The sequence below is a fragment of the Alternaria conjuncta genome (genome assembly GCF_024043145.1).
Source record: "Alternaria conjuncta strain BMP 0040 chromosome Unknown scaffold_4, whole genome shotgun sequence".
Classification (NCBI taxonomy): domain Eukaryota; kingdom Fungi; phylum Ascomycota; class Dothideomycetes; order Pleosporales; family Pleosporaceae; genus Alternaria; species Alternaria conjuncta.
The window spans coordinates 1,892,818-1,912,099 of NW_026250093.1; the positions used below are offsets into that span (position 1 = coordinate 1,892,818).

The 19,282-nt window shown below is 52.6% G+C and overlaps 9 protein-coding genes across 9 annotated transcripts; 3 read left to right on the plus strand and 6 right to left on the minus strand.

Moving 5' to 3' along the window:
• Positions 1-137: 137 nt before the first annotated feature.
• J4E85_003495 (uncharacterized protein) lies at positions 138-677 on the minus strand (the record flags this gene model as incomplete). Its single annotated transcript, XM_051467763.1, has 1 exon — positions 138-677. The coding sequence occupies one exon, from the start codon at positions 675-677 to the stop codon at positions 138-140; it is 540 nt and encodes a 179-aa protein (XP_051328922.1).
• A 403-nt stretch (positions 678-1,080) lies between these two features.
• J4E85_003496 (uncharacterized protein) lies at positions 1,081-2,754 on the plus strand (the record flags this gene model as incomplete). The annotated part of the gene is made up of 2 exons (XM_051467764.1): positions 1,081-1,674; positions 1,726-2,754. 2 exons carry the CDS (start codon positions 1,081-1,083, stop codon positions 2,752-2,754), a joined length of 1,623 nt encoding a protein of 540 aa, XP_051328923.1.
• A 30-nt stretch (positions 2,755-2,784) lies between these two features.
• J4E85_003497 (uncharacterized protein) lies at positions 2,785-4,033 on the minus strand (the record flags this gene model as incomplete). The annotated part of the gene is made up of 4 exons (XM_051467765.1): positions 2,785-3,605; positions 3,659-3,756; positions 3,809-3,946; positions 4,011-4,033. The coding sequence occupies 4 exons, from the start codon at positions 4,031-4,033 to the stop codon at positions 2,785-2,787; spliced, it is 1,080 nt and encodes a 359-aa protein (XP_051328924.1).
• Positions 4,034-5,289: 1,256 nt separating this feature from the next.
• J4E85_003498 (uncharacterized protein) lies at positions 5,290-7,071 on the plus strand (the record flags this gene model as incomplete). The annotated part of the gene is made up of 4 exons (XM_051467766.1): positions 5,290-5,877; positions 5,941-6,585; positions 6,636-6,762; positions 6,827-7,071. The coding sequence occupies 4 exons, from the start codon at positions 5,290-5,292 to the stop codon at positions 7,069-7,071; spliced, it is 1,605 nt and encodes a 534-aa protein (XP_051328925.1).
• Positions 7,072-8,105: 1,034 nt separating this feature from the next.
• Positions 8,106-10,397, minus strand: J4E85_003499 (uncharacterized protein; the record flags this gene model as incomplete). The annotated part of the gene is made up of 4 exons (XM_051467767.1): positions 8,106-8,754; positions 8,803-8,876; positions 8,937-9,912; positions 9,964-10,397. 4 exons carry the CDS (start codon positions 10,395-10,397, stop codon positions 8,106-8,108), a joined length of 2,133 nt encoding a protein of 710 aa, XP_051328926.1.
• Positions 10,398-12,057: 1,660 nt separating this feature from the next.
• Positions 12,058-12,502, minus strand: J4E85_003500 (uncharacterized protein; the record flags this gene model as incomplete). The annotated part of the gene is made up of 2 exons (XM_051467768.1): positions 12,058-12,287; positions 12,349-12,502. The coding sequence occupies 2 exons, from the start codon at positions 12,500-12,502 to the stop codon at positions 12,058-12,060; spliced, it is 384 nt and encodes a 127-aa protein (XP_051328927.1).
• A 1,571-nt stretch (positions 12,503-14,073) lies between these two features.
• J4E85_003501 (uncharacterized protein) lies at positions 14,074-15,785 on the minus strand (the record flags this gene model as incomplete). Its single annotated transcript, XM_051467769.1, has 4 exons — positions 14,074-14,395; positions 14,447-14,538; positions 14,600-14,896; positions 14,949-15,785. The coding sequence occupies 4 exons, from the start codon at positions 15,783-15,785 to the stop codon at positions 14,074-14,076; spliced, it is 1,548 nt and encodes a 515-aa protein (XP_051328928.1).
• A 601-nt stretch (positions 15,786-16,386) lies between these two features.
• On the plus strand, positions 16,387-18,475 carry PAA1_2 (Polyamine N-acetyltransferase 1; the record flags this gene model as incomplete). Its single annotated transcript, XM_051467770.1, has 6 exons — positions 16,387-16,552; positions 16,609-16,760; positions 16,808-17,299; positions 17,346-17,460; positions 17,509-17,653; positions 17,704-18,475. The coding sequence occupies 6 exons, from the start codon at positions 16,387-16,389 to the stop codon at positions 18,473-18,475; spliced, it is 1,842 nt and encodes a 613-aa protein (XP_051328929.1).
• Positions 18,476-18,830: 355 nt separating this feature from the next.
• J4E85_003503 (uncharacterized protein) lies at positions 18,831-19,194 on the minus strand (the record flags this gene model as incomplete). Its single annotated transcript, XM_051467771.1, has 2 exons — positions 18,831-18,988; positions 19,044-19,194. The coding sequence occupies 2 exons, from the start codon at positions 19,192-19,194 to the stop codon at positions 18,831-18,833; spliced, it is 309 nt and encodes a 102-aa protein (XP_051328930.1).
• Between the last annotated feature and the right edge of the window lie 88 nt (positions 19,195-19,282).

Consider the following 19,282-nt stretch of genomic DNA (forward strand, 5'->3'; position numbering starts at 1 on the left):
CGTGGCAATAGTAACATCACAGTGGACCAAATACGATACATAACAGTAATCAGCTTAGCCTTCTATTCACTCTGGGGCTTATGGCCGTACGCCTCCTTGGTACACAATACTTGCGATGCCTCTCATCTGTGAGTGTCTCATCGTCGTTCAGGTTGCGGGAGTGTCGGGTAGCTCCTCCACTCTGCGTCATCGTAGTACCCTTGGGCGTATGCCTCCTTACTCCCAGCCTCAGTCTCATCCTGGAAGCTCAGACTCGAAAGCATCATGTACGCATCATCGACCTTGAAAAAGAACTTGTCCAGTTTGTAATCGTTCTCGTCGTCTGCGAACACGAACAGCAACCCTCCAGGTTCTTTCCAGTCCTTTCGAACCACGACGATGAACGCAGTCGGCCACCACTCTAATTCATCCGTTTCGCTGTCTGCCCCTTTTTCCAAGGCTATGTGAGCCTGTAAGACTTCTTGGAGTGTCTTAAGCTCTGATGTGGAAGGCGCAGGTCGAACGAGATGATCCTCGTTGCCCTGCTCTAACCACTGCTTCTCAAGAGTCGAGGCGACATCTTGAAGTAATACCCCGTCGACAAAGGTGTAGACAGCAAACGCGGCGCGATTCCAGTTGAAGTCGTCGCATTGACCGAGCTCCGGGGCCTGAGGTGGTAGGGATAGGTCGGGTGCCATCAATGCGATTAAACAGTATTGATGGGAAGATGCCTAGTAACCTTATCAACGCCGAGCCGCTCCTAGTGTAACATCAAACTGACCGAATAGATCCGACGTGTGGTCCCTGCGATAGGTATGCACGTTCGGAAGGTCGCTGCCCGCAGTACCCGCAGCGAGCTGGGCCTTAGATAGCAGGGTGGGGCATTAGCCGATGCCGGTGCTCATACTCCAACGGCTGCCTATTGACATCGGCATTTGAGTACCACGTCAGCTTTAGACTAACATATCCAAACAGTTCAGAGCACCGGTATCACTTGAATTACTGAGCATACGATTTACAGTTCATAGGTATGTCGAAAGACTTGGCTTGGCCTCGTCGCATACTGACAACTTGCTAGCAATTCACACAGCATCTTTCGCAATGACGAGACCGGAAGTAAAAATTACACAGGGTACTCTCTTAGGTACGACCTTGCAGGGCGACTATCCACGGGCCGTCGAAGCCTTCAGAGGAGTCCCCTATGCTTTACCGCCAACAGGTGAACGCCGATTCCGACCACCACAAAAGGTAGCACCTAGTCAAGACACTATAGATGCTTCAAACTTCGGCCCAAGAGCTCCAGCACAGCAGCTCATGATAGTTGGACCGAAATTAGAGGAAAGTGAAGACTGCCTCACAGTGAACGTCTTCCGGCAAGCTCAACCCGACAAAGCGTCCGCTCTGCCAGTTGCAGTCTACCTTCATGGGGGAGCCTTCAATCGAGGAAATGCTGCGATGCACGATACAGCTTCTATGGTTGGATGGTCCGAGTCGCCCTTCATCGCAGTATCGTTTGGTTACCGCATAGGAGCGTTGGGATTCCTACCATCAAAGCTGAGCGCTGCAGAAGGCGCACTCAACCTGGGCTTGAAGGATCAGATTTGCTTGCTTGACTGGGTCGAAGAGAACATCGAGCATTTTGGTGGCGACAAGAACAATGTAACGCTAATAGGGCTCTCGGCCGGCGCGCATTCGGTATGTTTGAGCCGCTCGATACCCTGATCAAATTTACTGACGCTCGCTTAGATAGGGCATCATCTTTTAAACTATGAGGAGGGTGTAAAGCCCAAGTTTCACCGTGTCATCATTGAGTCAGGCGCTCCGACATCCCGCGCTGTCCGCAACCCCGACGCAGAGATCCACGAGATGCAGTTCAAAGACTTTTTGGAAGAAGTTGAATGTCCTTCAACTATACCAGAGTCGGAAGTCTTCAGTTTCCTACGCAACCTTCCCACTTCCACAATTGCCAAGGCCCAAACCAAGGTATTCCAAAAGTACAATCCCAGTCTACGCTGGGCATTCCAACCGGTAATCGACAACGAAATCATCCGTCGCCGTCCAATCGATGCATGGCGGACGGGCAAATGGTACAAGATGCCCATCATGACCGGATTTCAAGGAAACGAAGGCTCACTATACGTCAATAAGAAGATGTCGACTTCCTCCGAGTTCCTGGATTTCTGGAAGACTTTGCTGCCGCAGATGAGCGATGAAGATATCCAAACGATACACAAGTTGTACCCTGACCCGACTGAAGTACCTGAGTCGACCTACAAAGAAACGCGGCTGGAACACGGTGTCGGTCCCATGTACAAACGCATCGAGGCGGCTTACGCGCACTACGCATATGTGGCCCCGGTACGTCAAACGGCTTTCTTCGCCAGCCAAGATGCACCTGTATACCTGTATCACTGGGCAATGAGACGCGACATCGTCGATGGTGCTCGTCACGCGGACAACATGTTCTACGAAATGAGAGACCCGAAGTTTATTGCGAAGTCTAAGAGCCAGGACGAATTGTCGGGTATCCTTCACGCATATATCACTAGTTTTATCTGTACGGGCACTCCGAACGGACTCGAGGGCACATATGCGAACAGAACGGAATGGAAGAGCTATGATAGAGCGGATCCGAAGGTGATGATCTTTGGGAGAGATAATGAGGAGTTGATTGGTGGAGAGACCATTGGTGAGCCGGCTATCATAGTTGACGACACGTATGCGAAGGAGGAGAGTGACTTTTGGTGGTCCAAGGTTGAACTGTCTCAGCAGTAATTTTGATCTTTCCGCTACTAGCAGTCAACATCACAGTTTAGCCTGCATCCCAATCTCACCAACAAGCCCTACAACCTCCTCCGCACACCCAAACGAGCCCTGGTATCCCCACCCCGCATGCCCATAGTTATGCACAACCCAAATTCCATCAATCCTCTCCTTCTCAAGCCTCACCCCAGCCTCCCTTCCCGGTCTCAACCCCACACCATACCGGATAACATCAAGATGCTCTGGCCCTTTCCCATCCGTCAGCTCAGGCAACAAACTAACCGCCCTCTTCATGATGCGACTAGCGATATTGGGATCGGGTTGACTCTCCCAGTTTCCGCTTTGCATGGTGCCTCCCAGTACTGTTCCGCCGCCAACTGCTCGCGTCATCATGTAGCAAGCCTCGTCTTCGCTGTCGTCCGTGCCGGATACGAACACCATGGCTGGTGCTACGTTTCTTACTACCACGACCTGGCCGCGGATCGGGTAGCAGGTCTTGTCTTCAACGCCCCCTAGTTTCCCAGCTGATAGCCCAGTCGCGTTGACGATGATGTCTGGCTTGAAGTTTTCGATCCAAGGAGACCGCAGGTCAGATATATGCGATACAGTTTTCCGATAGAATTCCACTCCGTTTGCGCGGCATTGGCCTACGAGCCAGGGGAGATAGAGAGCGGGGTTGATGCACACGGAGCCGAATTCGCTGCCTGATGCCATTCCTGATGGCAACTCGGAGGAGGGGAGGTTGCGATAGTCGTCGACTAGTTCGCGCCACCAGGGGTTTTCAGTAAAGACGTTGTTGAAGGATGTGGCGCCGCCGCTTTGCAGCTTCTTCATGTCTTGCTTTCGGCGGTAAATGCGGCATTCTGCTTTTGTTTGAGTATGCTATTGTGGTCTGGCCGTGAGAGGGTATGCTCACTCTGTAGGTGAATACCAGCTTCTGGTACTTCTGTTGCTAATCTTTTGAGTTGCGGCCATGTTCTACGTTCATAGCGATTTTGTGGTTCTGAAGACATTCTGCACAACATATGTCAGCTGATTGTGTACCCAGCTGTTCGCGTATACTTACGGCATGAAGTTTGCGCCGGCCCATGGTGATGCATACTCGATATCGGAGTCGCCGGGCATATGCTTGGCTACGACCGCAATTCTGTTACTTGGATCTTTGGAGAGAAGATACGCTGAGGTCAGTCCGGAGACACCTGCTCTTTACACCAAGAAGCGTTAGTATGACCGAGCTGACAGCTATCGAGAAACGGAACGAAGCGTACCCGATTACGATGATGTTAGGCATTTTCCAGTTTCAATATTTCCAGCTTCCCGTGAACCTTTCGAAGGCAAGTCTCTGTTCTCAGGTTTTAGAAGGAATAGGACGCTTTCTTGAGGCGCACAAGCATTCACTAGGCTCGTCTGGCTTAAGTAGTCGGGTCGGATATGCAGCATCGATGCCAAGCCCGAGCCGCGAGTTCTCCGCCGGGGAACTCAACGCTACCGACAATTGTTGGCTGGAAGGCTTGAGCGTGTTCGCCATTCTGGTGATCGCATTGAATGGAGCGAGATTGTGATTTCTGCGAGGTTCGCGGTGTCGTTATCGATAAGATAGTGCCGCTCGATTGGGCGAAGACCTCGGCTGCAGCTGCACCGTCCACCGAATCCTCCTGTCCTCACTGCCATCGCGCCATCTTCACGAACCTCACGGACATCAAACAACGAAAGTTGGGGGAAGCGTATCTGCACCCGAAATATATCAATATCCTAGGGGAAGTTCGTCCAGGCCGCGATGAATGACTAGACGTGGCTTTCGTGCAGTCTGCAGAAAGACTTGGCATGCCCCCTCTCAGGCTCGAAACCGGAAATCGAAGTCTCGTCACTCGATTTTAACGAAGGCTTCCTACAACCTGTACCAATTACATTCGAACAATTGAAGCACATAGCTACCTAGTCGCAGCGACATATCGTTCAATGTTGTGCTCGGTATCAGCATTATCGATGCCGTCTTCGGAGCTCTCGCACAATCGATGCAGGTATGGCGGAGCCGCTAACGGGTACTGGTGGTCACTAGGATGCGACCCCAGCTTGCGACCACCACTTTACGAATGCCGCGGGGCGCTACCGGTATCTGACATCTGCCATGCGACTCCCTTATCACTGCCGAAGTATTGCCGTCGGGCGATGGCATGTTCACAAATCTGCTGCATCCTTTCCAGGTCACTTACCAGGGCGATGATCCACTTCTTCAATCCTTATCCAGGTTTGACGCCAGCTTGCAGGCGAATACAGGCCCACTCTGATAACAAGGTAGCAACGAGTCCCGGATATGTCCTCTGGGCAATGCGATCGGCCGCCTGTCTTCCGCTATCACGCGTTCTTATCGAATCCTACATGGGTTCCGTTCATTTGCATTGAATGGTTGATGTCGCGGGGTAGTTCGACGCGGGTATCTCATCCGAAGTTATGTTAAAGCTCTACTGCAAGCATCCTCGTATGGCTGCTCTGGTCCCCGACGCATAGATCACTCACTTTGTTGATTGTCGACCCTCGTTTTCAGCCATGTCGACGGAGCCGAATACCACGAGATGCGACGACAAAACACCGACCATATCAAAAGACATGGAGGTTCAGCTCAGCAGCATGGACGCGAACTCTCTTCACAAGCAAGAAAGCGCTATCGTGGGTGAAGTTGAAGACCTCGATGAAGCAAACCTGTTCCTGAGGCAACATAATATCACACCGGAGTACATGGCTGAGCTCCTTGAAGACGACATAGCCAACAAGCGCGTTTCCAGAAAGGTCGACCTGTTGCTGTTACCACTACTATGTGGGACCTACTTCCTCCAGTACATCGACAAGCAAGCAATGGGCTACTCCGCCGTCTTCGACCTTTTCGAAACTACTGGCATCACCGGTGATCAGTACTCCTGGCTGGCGTCGATCTTCTACTTTGCCTACTTGCTCGCTGAATGGCCATCAGCATACCTTGCGCAGCACTTTCCAACCGGCCGAGTGGTGTCGCTCTTCTGCTTCTGTTGGGGCTCCATTATGCTACTTACAGCTGCTACGCACAACTTTGCGGGCTTCGCTGTCATGCGCTTCCTCTTGGGTGTCTTCGAGAGTGTTGTGACGCCCGCGTTTATGATGGTGAGTCTTGCTCTTCAGGTGACATGCCGTACACACACTGACGTTTTTTCTTTACTGTTGCAGATCGTCGGAATGTGGTACGTAGGAAAACAACAACCCGCAAGGGCGGGTACGTTCTACTGCTTCAACGGCCTCGGTAGTGCCGTCGGGGGCATCCTCTTCTACGGCGCCGGATATGCGAAGAGCTTCGTCGTCTGGAAGATCATATACATCATCTGTGGAGGTATGACCGTCTTATGGTCTGTAGTCCTCTTCTTCAGGTTGCCGAACAACATCATGACAGCCAAGAGCTTTTCTGTCGAAGAGAAGGCTCTCCTGATCGCGCGCGCCGCCAGCAATCGCACCGGAGTGTACAATCGCAAGATCAAGCTGCCTCAGGTCTGGGAGGCCTTGATGGACCCGCAAATCTGGATCCTCTTTCTGTTTGTCACGCTCAACGAAATGATCAACGGTGGCACTGCGAACTTCGGCAAGCTAATTGTCAAGGATGCAGCCGGAGGTGATCCACTCAAGACAACACTGTATGGCATCCCGCAGGGCTTCGCTCAAGTGTTCTGGGTTTTCACAGGCCCTTTTCTCGCCTCTCGACTGCCGAACGCGCGCACATACATTATGGCTCTTTACCTCTGTCCAACGATCGTCGGCGCATGTCTGATCTGGCAACTTCCACGCACTAATCTGGCTGGATGTTTGGCGGGTTATTACATGGTTCGTCTTCACCATTTGTCGCTCTGCGGAGACGTTTCTAACAAAGGCAGATTGGTGCCTTCGTTGGCTCTTTGGTAATTGCGCTTCAATTTCCGGCATCCAACGTAGGCGGCTACACCAAGCGTACTACTAGCACAGCTTTTGTCTTTCTGGGTTATTGTGTTGGTAACATCATCGGTAAGCCTCACTACACCATCAAACCCCATCTCAGAACCGCGGTTACTAACATCACCTACTTCAGGTCCACAAGCCTTCTTGGCGAAGGAAGCCCCAAAATACGAGACCGGTGTGAAGATGATCTTGGGATGCGCGGTCTCTCAAGTTGTGCTAGCGCTTTGCCTGCGAGCCCTGCTCTTACGGCGGAACACCCAACGCGATCGCGAAGAAGCGGAGAGCTCACACGCTCAAGGCATCAATTCGAGCGATGTGAATTCCATTGAGGATACTACCGACTTCCACAACAGGAAGTTTCGGTATAGTGTATAAATTTGGTGTCGGTATCGGACACCCTGTCATAGGGCTGTCATGGTTAGCGTGTTACCACATCCGATCAAGAAACGAGCATATTTGCCTACCGATAGTATTATTCATGTTCCACCCTGAGCCTCTGCGCCTCTTTCCCTAGCTTTCATCTCTTCTTTTTGCCTCTCCTTGACTTTCTTTGGTTTCTTCGCGCTGACCGGCCCATCGGCACTTCTATCCTTCCACTATACGCGACCTCACATCAGCCGCCTCTCTTTCCCCTGAAATCTTTCAGCAACTCACCATGCCCCCATAACGGTAATATGGGTATTCCTCTTGCATCCCTTTTGCGTCTTCAACTCCACCAGAGACCGATTTCCAGCATGCACCAGGGCAGACAAAATGCCATTTTTGCGATTCGTCGATCTGGCAGCGCACGAGGACGTCGCGGGCTTTGGAACAGAGAGTGCAGGACTTTGTCATCGCGTAACAATACGTATCGAAGCTGAGAGTTGGTGGTTTAGACATGGAAGACGTATGTGACCAGTGGCCCAAAGTGGAAAGAAGTGATGACATCATGAATTTCCCCTTGGATAGGTACGCCAGCACAGACGCACCCTCACCATCCACCCCTGTCCCCCAGATGTTCTTTTCCAGACTTCTCTCCAAACCCCATGTATTTAGCAGTTCATCTCTCCATTGCCGTGGCATGGCCGACAGATCGTTCGAGAGCTGTATGGCTGGCCATGATCGGTGATCAAGCAACCCAGACCTCACCAAGACCGAATTCTAACGAAACCACATCAGGGCCCCAAGGATCACCTTATGCATGGTCCAGCACATCATGGTCTTAGCTTGCAAAAATGGACGAAGAAGTCCACCACTGCATGGTCTACGCGATTCTGTTACTTGGTGCTTAGCTATCAATTCTCCACTTTCAATCACACCGCTCCAGCGCTATTGCCGTGGGTAGACTGACAACACTGTGGACCTGCTTGCCATATGTCGTCGTTGCGATACTATATCCTTAGGATCGAGAAGTGATGAGCGCTGACCCACTAGCCCGTGACCGCCAGCTCGCCATGTTTTTCTATCATGACATCCCTCCAACCCTCGTCCAAAAGCCAATCCGCATCCTCTTCTCTTACTACATCTTCAACGCGTAGCCCATTCCTCGCGAGCGCACTACACCATCCACCCCATGCGCCACAGCGCTTAGCGTACATACTCGACGTCAAGCCGTCGTGGTCACGATGATGTACATCGACACCCGCTCCTATTAACGCGGTGGCGATCTCTTCGGCTGCAGCCAGGTCTCCTGGACTACTTCCATAATGAATGACACGGTAGGAACGCTGTATTCTATTGCGGCCAAGACTACCAATCGTGTTGATGTAGGCAGCGTCGACTTCGAAGAGTGGAGCCATGATGCTCGATACTGAGGGCCAGTCCCACGGGTCGTCATTCATCAGTACAGAGTCGGAGATAAGGCTCTCTTCCTGCAATCGTTGGATTTGTTGCCGCAGTAGAGAACGGGGTCGTCCTTGGTAGAAATCCCAGAATAGCATGTCCATTGTCGTCTCAAAGAGGAATGAAGATGACTCGTAAACCTGGGGAATAATATAATCGACGGTCTTCTCGAACGGGGCGCGGTCGTCGTCGACTATAGAGCGCACGAAGAGACCCGCGACTATGCTGACATCGTGGCTAGTGTGCGTTAGGAAAACGTTGCTGCAGGGTATCGAAGCTGCTTACTTCAGGTTCGATACTCCGATACCTTGGGTTGCCAAATAGTCGAGCAGATCTACCCGTGTGTTCTCTGCAGCATACTAAATTGTGCAAGTCAGCTTCTTTCATCACTGTATTAGAGACCCTTAGTAAAAGCTTACATATAGACATAGATTTCTTCCTTCACGGTTAATCTCATATGGAGAGATGACGCCTCTCCGTAATGCGTCATCAATCTCTTCGACACCAGCAGATGCAAAAAGCTTGTTGTAATGCGTCTCGGACTCAGCCAATGTGAATACACTGAGTTGAGCGCAGAGCCCTGGGTTCGACGCATTAGCTACGTTACGAAGGAAGTGGGCGTGAATGGCGTGGACCGACTGGCCAATACCACAAGTGAACGTGAAACTGGCCTCGTTGTTTGGACGTTTGAACTTGGCTTTGACCGCTCGTCGAGGAGACTGTATGCGTAGACTACCGAAGGGAGTAGTTTGTGTATATGCCCTTTGGCCCGCGATTACGGGCGCGCTGAGATAGAGGTTTGCGTAGTCTGCTTCGGGCGTATCCGAACTGGTGTTTGACTCTTCAATAGCACGCCCAGATGCCCTAGAATGATGTGGCATTGTCTCCTCAGAGTAGTGCCAACGGTCGAAAGAGGCTGCGGAAGATCCGTGGTGTCTTGTCGCTTCTTCTTGCGATGCTGATGCTACAAGGTGGTCGAACTCGTATCGTAACCAATCGACATAGTGAGGTGAAAACCGTTCGATACCATCGGTCAGCAGGTTTCTGAATGCTGCCTCTAGATGCGGTTTGACGAGAAGTAGATAGGCCATGATCATGTCACGACGTTCACCAAAGAAGAAGATATTTCTCATCCATCTCTGAGTGCGAGGGATGCGATGCTTCTCAAACTCAGCGGCTATGGCATCGCCGATCTTTTCTGATAAGACTTCGCGAGTCTTTTGATGCTCTCTCAATTGCTCCTGGTGGGTGATTGCAAGGACCTTCGACGTCCGTTTTGTTTCCTGGTAGTGATGGACCGACATACGTCCCAGGAGTTGTTGTCCTTGAATCAATGTGGCTTGGTTTGTGTCGTGCCTTTGCAGTAGCTCCAGGTGTTGATCGTCTGATCTTTGCCTAGGAGCCTGGTCAAAATAACGTCATTAGATGATGTGACTAGATGCTTACCTGCTTGCAACATGCAAAGAGTTTGCTAGTAGACTTTTCGATCGTTCCAGATTGTTAAACATCTTGCTGATCTTGCGCTCATCCAGAACGTACTTCACCCTACTCCATGTCTTGCCGCCACTCCTAAATCTCGCGCTTAGTATCCTCAAGTTTTGTAATTCGCGTTGCAAGCTTTTGAGCGCAGATTCGAAAAGCGCTACCATGTGATTCGTCGCGTTGGGTTGTTTCCGACAAGCCACGGTATCGAGAAGCTGTTTCACAGTTTCGGCCAGTAGCGCAGTCTCTTTGACGGTAGTACAAAGTTTATCAATCTCTTCTGGCGCACCTGCGATGTCGCGTAGGAATCCGTGAGCCTCCCTTCCCATTCGCACAACAACATCGGCTACGCCGATGATCGCGAAGATCCCCGCGGCGACCTCGAGGCTACCTGACATGACTGACGATCTGATGGTAATGGGTATTAGGCACGACCAAAACTTCAGGATGAAGGAGGCTCCACGAAAGAACTCCCAGATAATGCATATGTCGCTGCAGGTAGGTGCGACCACATCGGGAACCGAAAATGGGGGCGGTTGATGCAGCTTACCCACGTGTGTTGGGGCGAAACAGCTCGCAGCCTATCAATCGTCCTTGGCCCCTGCCACAAACTCCCGATATATCCGTATCGGGACAGTTTTGATTGTATTCCAGGTAACATTGGTGCCTTGAGTTGGAAGGTGTGGTCGAATAAACAGTGTCGTGCCGTGCCAAGGCAACGTCACATCGTACCTTCCCACTGTAGCATGACCGAGCGTCGTTTCCTGCAGGTTTACACTCTTCGTAGTCTGTCTCGAGAAGACACCACGTAAACCCCGCAGACGCGATCTCCAGGTGCAAATCGGAGGGAGCGGATATATGCTGCGTTGAAGGATTCTCTATCTTTAGCGTCTTTGATCATATGCCAGATACCCCATGCAGGAGGACGCGTGGAAAACATAGCCATGGTGTGTCGGAGGAACACCATCAGCAGCTCTTCTGGTTTTGAACCCCCAAAAGATTCTCTGGCGACTGTCTTACTCGCGCATTCATGATGAACGATGTAGTCTGCCGGCCTCGTTCGTGCGATGCTGGGAATGGCGATCGTCTTGTCTTGAAGGTAAGGCGTGGTCTGACATTGCACCTTCCTGGAAAGAGTTGCGTGTAGATACGCAAGGTACAAAGCTGGGCCTGTGAATAGCAAAGAGACTAGAAGCACCTTGTAGGCCATGGTGCGACGATTCAATGGTCCAACAAAGTTAACAGCAGATGACTCTGTGAGTGCAGTCCTCCTGCGTTGGAGCGCGGGGCATGGTGAGCTTCAGCCCTAGAGCTTCAGCTACTGTATCAACCAATCAAGCGTGGTGCACGGATCCCGAGGGCGAGAAGACAACACAAGGCGAATATCCACGTCAGCAGCCACCAACGTGCTGGTGGTGCGCTACGTAGCCCCTAGTGCCAGCTGAAGTCCTTCCATGTGACATTCTGGAATGAACAAAACTGTGTTTGCGAACGGCGTCGACGCTCGGACGGTTTTGACACGTGGTGGTTGTTAGGTTTGGTGAGGCCGACGACGCTGCACGTCGAAGAGAACGAAATGAGGTCGCCATGCGTTTGTGTGCACGTCTTGGAATTATTTGAAAACAGCTATGGCATGGCGCGAGCGCGACGCACGAGGAAATCTGAACAGAAAGCAGCAACGCTGGTGGAGGGACGGACGAGAGCGCAAAATCGCGATGACCTAGGACGCATTGGCCCGTGCTAAGGACCCACTTTCCCCTTTCGAAACGGTCGCAGTGCGCCGGGAGATTCACCCGCCCAGCGCGATCTTCATTTCCCCGCATTCCACGACAACCATCAACCACCATAGTACAAGCTGCGTCACGATGCAGCAGTACCACATATTATCAAATCAATCAAAATGCGAGAATTGAAATGTCAGACTGGTGTTACAACTGCAGATTGTATTGACGATGACTACAGCTATATGTGTGCTTTCCCCCTATGTCTTCCAGTTTGGCTCCATGTTTACTCGCCTCGACCATCAAATTCCCACTGATTCACCGCCAACTTCTTGATCTAGTAATGAGGGCAACCGGAGGGCACAGCAGGGCTCTCGGCAGGAGGAGCAGGAGCAGGAGAGGGAGTGGTAGCGGGGGGAGATCCACCACCGGGGGCGCCGGCACCGGGGCTAACGTCCTGGCACAAGACAGCCTGGCCGGCAACGGGGATGGTGCAGCACTTGGCCTGGTTGCCAGCGGCAGCGCAGCCGGCGATGAAGCCAGTGGTGCTGGTGGGAGTGGTGGCGGCTGGATCGCAACGTTAGCATGATTGCGTGTATGAGTGGAGGGATGGAAGGCAAAGACTTACGAACTGCGCAGTTCAAGCCGACAACACCAAGAACATCAGTGGCACAGCACTGGGGGCTGTTGTAGAGGCCATCGGGGCAGACGGGCTCTGTTCCAGTGGAAGCGAAGGGAGCGGCGGCGGCACCGGCAATGAAGGCGAGGATGGAGAAGCGCATGTTGATGGTTGGAAGTTGTTTGGTTGGTAGAGAGTGAAGAGTTGGTGGAAGTGAAGGTAAGAAGCTGAGATGATGCTTGATGCTGTGGATGCTCAACTTGAAGTCCAGAGTCTGCCTTCTTTATACTTCTTCGTTGACATTACTTCGAGGCCCGTTCGCTTGGCGGTCTGAGTAGTGCCGAGGAGTATCTCCGTCCGTCTTCTCGTATCCTAAATTGCGGTTGTTCTCGTCCCCGGTTCATTGAACGTGGAATGTGCCTTGCAAGGTCGCAGCAGGACGCTGTACGACACTCCGAGTCCCGTCTCGGCTCTTTGCTTCCCCAAACCATCTGCAGAGCAATAAGAAAACACTGGACCTCCACCAATGCCAGCGACGAGGCTCTGCATTCCTCAATAAAATCGATAAAGGTTCTTTACCCAGTGGCCCGAGGGGGTATGGTTTTCCTTGATCTTCCTCGGAAGTGCCATACATTCTTTGCATGTGCTGTAAGACATGCAGCTACGCGATGCCCAAGAGCTTCCCCGCAACTCCAAATGATGTCGCTTGCTCGTACTCTGGACGTCCTGAGTCACGATCGACGCTCTACAAGGAGCGAGCACGGCGATGGACCGGGGATCGATGCGTTTAGGCGTGAGCGTGTGTTGTGAACCCTCACGCTGATGACCCACTAGCTAGTGTAGTTGCAGCATCGTGACCCGAAAGTAAGTTTGTGACATCTGTCACATCACTAGTTGGGAAATTTCTTTGCTTACCAACGGCGAGTGGATAAAATGAGTGATGAGTCTTTGCTCATCATACAGCGTCTCCTTGCATCAGATGCAGCAATACGGGTTGTATGTATGCTGATTAAGATAGACAGCCTCCGCATCGAGAAGCGCTCTGGGACCTAATCTTGGGAGATGGGTATCGTCCTGCAAGGTACGGTGTGGTTTGCTGTCACAACGCAAGCGTACGGTCGGGTCTTGTCGCCTCGTGGGTCTCGGGATCATGCCTCGTTACGAAAAGTATATTCGTTCGCCATAAGGCTTCGTCATAGTGCTGATGTCCGGCAAAGACGGACGTCGACCATTGTACGTATATGGCGCCGTATTAGCCATATGTGTCTGATTGGGTAACCCGCATGACCCGGCGCCAGGGCAACTCGAGGTAGTACTACCAAAGGGTCGGATGCGGCACCGGATATAGTGCTAGATGAGTGATTGGCAGGCACGAACAAAGTTAGCAGAGTGAAATTGACAGCATGTGGATCGATCATGCTTGATGCCGGTACCGAAGTCAAAATTAAGTTGCGGGGAAGGTAGCCTGCCGTTGGGCTAGGTAATTAAACCTTGCTTAGCGCATCGGTTCCATATGTCAGCTCCACATCCATCTTACCCGAACCATGAGGGCTGGTGGATCAATCGAACTTTGTGCTTTGCCACCGTCTAGACCAGAGAGATTGGCCCGGCTATACTTAGACAGCTGAGCGAGAGAACCATGCTGCAGGCGCAACACCGTTCAATGCCTGTGGAAACCGGGCGCAGAATCCTACGGGTGCATACGTTGTAGATGCCAGATTCGTCGGTCGATCTTCATGAGCTTTGGGTGCTCCGTAATCGGCTGATCAGAGCGCCGGCTACGAGAAGTCCCACCAACACTCCACTCTGCACCGGCGCAAAAAGAGCGGATCGCAGGATCACCAGAGTGCCGACAATAACGAAGATGATGGGAAGGACGACGAACGGACGATAGGGTCGGTCCAACTCCGGTTCTCGGCGACGAAGTATAAGTAGCCCAGCCACTGTGCTTACGTAGAAAACCCATTCAGCCATCCCAACGAAAGTCAAAAGTGCCCGAAAACTACCTGTCAGTATGTAGGCAAGGGTAACGACCAGGGCTAAACAGTTGGCATAGCTGTAACGCGTGTCAGTGTCTTGGCAGACCCTGGTTTCCCGAGTGGCTTACATTGGGGCGTCAAGGTTGGATAAAATGCTGTTCTCTGCTTCAGCCCTCTGCGTCATCGGCAGTCCTCGCTTGCTGAACACTGCAGGTATGTACTGCATGTCGGGGTACGACGTTAGTATATCTCTCACATGCATTCCGTACAGGAACACGTACATGACGTTGCGATGCAGCAATCGTTAGTCTGCCTACTGAGAAGACATTGCTCGTGATAGACCCTGCGCAAGATATGGCGACAAGGGTAGTGACGAGAATGCCTGCAGGTCTGCCCAAAAGAGAGGTGGCAGCAGCGACAGCTACTGCGTTGTTGCTGCTCAGTTTATCCCATGGTACAAGGATGTAGTAAGCGACGTTCACGAGTTCGAATGAACTGAGAACGACGATCATTGCAGCTTTGATCGCTTTTGGAAGCGCACGACCTGGATCGCGGATTTCGCTTGCGACGATGTTGGCCTAGAACACACTGTCAGACCATACTGTTGAGTCAGTAAGGCCATACACTCACGTTGTCCCATCCATCGTATGCCCACAGTCCTCCGTAAATCGCTGCACAGTAGTGGCCGTAACGGTCCCAGGTCCCCATGGAAACCCAATCGATGGTCTGGCCATCCGACACTGTCGATCTAGTCTGGAACCAGTTGCGGGAGTACCAGTCGGACGGCCCGGAAAACGAAGAGTTCGCATTGATCAGATGTGCAGCCACAGCCACCATGCCGCTCAAGACGATCAGCCCTACTGTGGACAGCTTGAAGACTGTGAATGACTCGCTCAGTCGCATTGTGAATCGGGTGTTGATGGAGTTGAGCAGCACCATGGAGATGAAGGCCATGGCAGCCATGAGCTTGAGAATCTTCGTGTCGGGTAACTCGCCAGTACTGGACGTGACGGAGCCTATAGACTCAGCGATGACGATGCTTTGAATAGCCATTGACGACGGCTTCACACCCAGGATGTACACCCATGCCATCAGAAAGGCCGCAGTATCACCATAAATATGGCGCAGATACTCCTGCATTCCGCCATTCAATGGCAGCGCGGCACCAAGCTCAGCGAAGGATGCTGCTCCTGCCCATGATAACAGCCCACCAAGGACCCACACAAGGAGAGCAGCCCCGGGCGATGGTACATTGCTATCGACCTGAGCTGGCGACGCAAAGATTCCTGAGCCGATTTGGAGAGTGACAAGAACGGCGAACGCGTGACGTGTAGTAAGCTGTTTGGGCAGTTGCTGGGACGCCTGTGATGAGGACGAAGAACGGCCAAGCAGTGGTTCGTCCTCGGTCGCGTTCGGTTTGGCAGCGCCTTGGTTTTCAACACGCCTCTGTTGGTGTTCGTCGTCCATCGTGAGCCGATCCAAATTCCTCGTCCGAGAGTTGAAGAGACAAGAGGGCAGCAAGTCGTTTTGCTAGTAGAACGGTCCTTCTCAGGGCCTTGGCGAGCGGAAGGCGCTAGACGATGTCACAAGACATTCGGCACGCGCTATCGCGGCTCTGTGTGTATGCGCGAGCCCTGACGCATTTCGTAAAGTGGGATGCTAAGTACATCGTAAGCTGCGTGGGTGGATGTCGCTAAGAGATCTGTAGTCACGGCATCGTGCTTTCCTCAGATGGAGCCAAGGTGTGGCGCACTAGCGGAAAAGGCAGGTGTCAAATAACGCTCCCAATTCGAAATGTACGAAAACAGTAGCACTTTTGATCAAAGGGCCAAATTCTCAATCAAAAGCTAAACACCATATCTCCATCTGACACAGGTTCCATCTTCCCTCCGGTACCTTCTCATCTGCAAGTGTGGCGCACCTGTGGCTGAAAAGCTCGGACTGGTCCTTCAGCGCCCTGACACCCCTCTTCGCTTCCTCGCCAACAACCAGGTACGTCAACACCACGCCCGCGTTTCGAGCTCCCTACTGCGCCCTCATAAACTTAACCCGCCCCAGACACTGAACCATGGACGCAAATCAAAACGACGAGCTTTACCCCATCGCCGTGCTCATCGACGAGCTGAAGCACGACGACGTTATCCTCCGCCTCAACGCCATCCACCGACTGAACACAATTGCCCTCGCCCTCGGCGCCGAGCGGACACGAGAGGAACTCATACCCTTTCTCGATGGTAAGAGCCTGGCGGGCGCCTGCGTCACGTGTGGACTGGCTAACGGCAGTATCCAGAGTCGGTCGAGGATGAAGACGAGGTTCTCACAGCATTGAGCGAGGAACTTGGCAAGTTTGTCGAGTATGTGGGCGGCCCAGAGCATGCACACGTGCTTTTGTCGCCTCTCGAGAACCTTGCAGCCATAGAGGAGCCTCTTGTCAGAGAGAAGGTGCGCGCAACAATTGCCTCAGCTCGGCCGCCAGCTAACACGTGCAGGCTGTCGAATCGCTCAACAAGATCTGCGAAGAGCTGTCGCAGCAGCAGATTGAAGAGAACTTCATACCCCTCGTCTTGCGCTTATCAAAAGCCGACTGGTTCACGTCGAAGATCTCCGCGACTGGACTCTACCAGACCCCCTACACTCGCGCTACACCACCCTCACAAGAAGCCCTCAGGCAGCACTACGGCCAGCTAGTGCACGATGATACCCCCATGGTCCGGAGACAGGCGGCCAACAACCTCGCCAAGTTCATCAAGGCGATGCCGCCATCCATCGTCATTGAAGAAATGATTCCTCTTTTCCAGCACCTCGCCGCCGATGACCAGGACAGCGTCCGTCTCCTGACTGTCGACATCCTCATTGCCATCGCCGAAGCAGTACCCAAGGAGCAGCAGTCGAGCCACGGTGTCCTGCTGACTGCGCTACGGAGCCTGTTCGAGGACAAGAGCTGGAGGGTGCGATACATGGTGGCGGACCGATTTGAGAAGGTGCGTTTGGCTTGTAGCGAGAGAGGGCATGCGCTAACGGGTACAGATTGCAAAAGCCGTCGACGACGAGGTTGTCAACCGAGACCTTGTACCCGCATTTGTCAAGCTCCTCAAGGATACCGAGGCTGAGGTCCGCAGCGCCATCGCAGGACAAATTCCAGGTACGTTACATGCAGCAAAAGCGCGACACACAGGCTGACCATTACCAGGCTTCTGTGCGCTTTTGGAGCGTGAGACCCTCCTGCACGAGGTCATGCCCAGCATAGAGGAGCTGGTCTCCGATCAATCACAGCATGTGCGCGCCGCACTTGGCACCCAGATCAGTGGGCTCGCTCCCATTCTTGGAAAGGAAGAGTAAGTTGCGACTGCGCGTGACCACGTGCTTACCTGCTAACACGAGTCAGGACCATCTCGCATCTCCTTCCCATGTTCCTCCAGATGCTCAAGGATGAGTTCCCCGACGTCCGCCTAAACATCATCTCCAAGCTCGAGTCTGTCAACAACGTCATCGGCATCGAGCTCCTCTCGCAGTCTCTCCTCCCCGCGATCGTCCAACTCGCCGAGGACAAGCAATGGCGCGTACGTCTTGCCATCATCGAATACGTTCCCCTCCTCGCCTCACAACTCGGTGTACAATTCTTCGATGAGAAGCTCAGCAGCCTGTGCATGAGCTGGTTGGGCGACACAGTTTTCTCGATCCGTGAGGCATCCACTCAGAACTTGAAGAAGCTTACGGAGGTCTTCGGTGTAGAGTGGGCCAACGACGCTATTGTTCCCAAGGTCATGGCTATGGGCCAGCACCCCAACTACCTCTACCGAATGACGACTTGCTTTGCCGTGTCAACACTCGCACCCGCTCTCAGTCTGGATGTTATCGAACAATCCATCATTCCCATGATGGACAAGCTGGTCAACGACGACATCCCCAACATTCGCTTCAACGTCGCAAAGTCATATGGCCAGCTCATCAACACACTCAAGCAGCTGCCTGAGCAGGGTACCGTCATCGCTCTGGAGAAGGCTGGCACACCTGGCCAGGGCTGCCAGAAGGCTACAGATGTCATTACAAAGAGCATTCTGCCGAACCTCGAAAAGCTCCAGCAAGATGACGATGTGGATGTACGATACTTTGCGACGACGGCCGCACAAGGTTTCACGGACGCGATGCAGACTTAGAAGATCCAGCTTCGCCCGTGTTCTTGAATGTGGAGAATGACATCATGAATAGCATCAACGATGGTTAATGATCTGGAAAGACTGCAGGACAACAGTCTGGGGATGAAGGAAGAACCCAAGCCGCAAGCCCTGTAGGTGTAGCTTCGAGCTTTGTTTTACGAGACTTGAGTGAGGCTAGTAGTTGGGCTCACTAGCAATAAACCACAAAGATTACCCAGTTAGAATCATTCCTGGCAGATTTTCAATGCATACTTTGGCGTTATTATGAGGTGCACGGTGTGTGATGTAGATCATTCATTTTGTTATGTGACCAGCTATCGAGGAGCAGCTACAGCTTCTCTCTTATGGTAGGCATTTAGACGGCACCAGCATCCTTGAGCAGGTTGTTGAGCTGACCCTTCTTGGCCTGCAAATCGCTGTTTCCACCAATGTGCTTCTGGGCGATGAAGATGTTGGGGACGGTGGTCTGGCCGGTCATTTCGCCAAGGGTGGACTGAATGGCGGAGCCATCATCTATGCGCCTGTTAGCTGTGGTTCTTCGATACACCGTTTCGCAGCTATCACGTACCGACTTGGTCCAACTCAATGGCGTAGAACTTTGCGCCGCTGTCGCTCAGCAGCTGCTTGGCCTGGCGGCAGTATGGGCAGTACGACTTGGAGAAGACGGCGACGGGGTTCTCGTCGATGATGGACTGGACCTTGGTCTTTGTGGCGGACATTGTGGCGGGCGAGGGGGCGCGCGTGAAGAAGTGACGCAGGAAGGAAATTTTGGCGGTTGTTGTAGATATCTGGAGATTTGTGAGTACT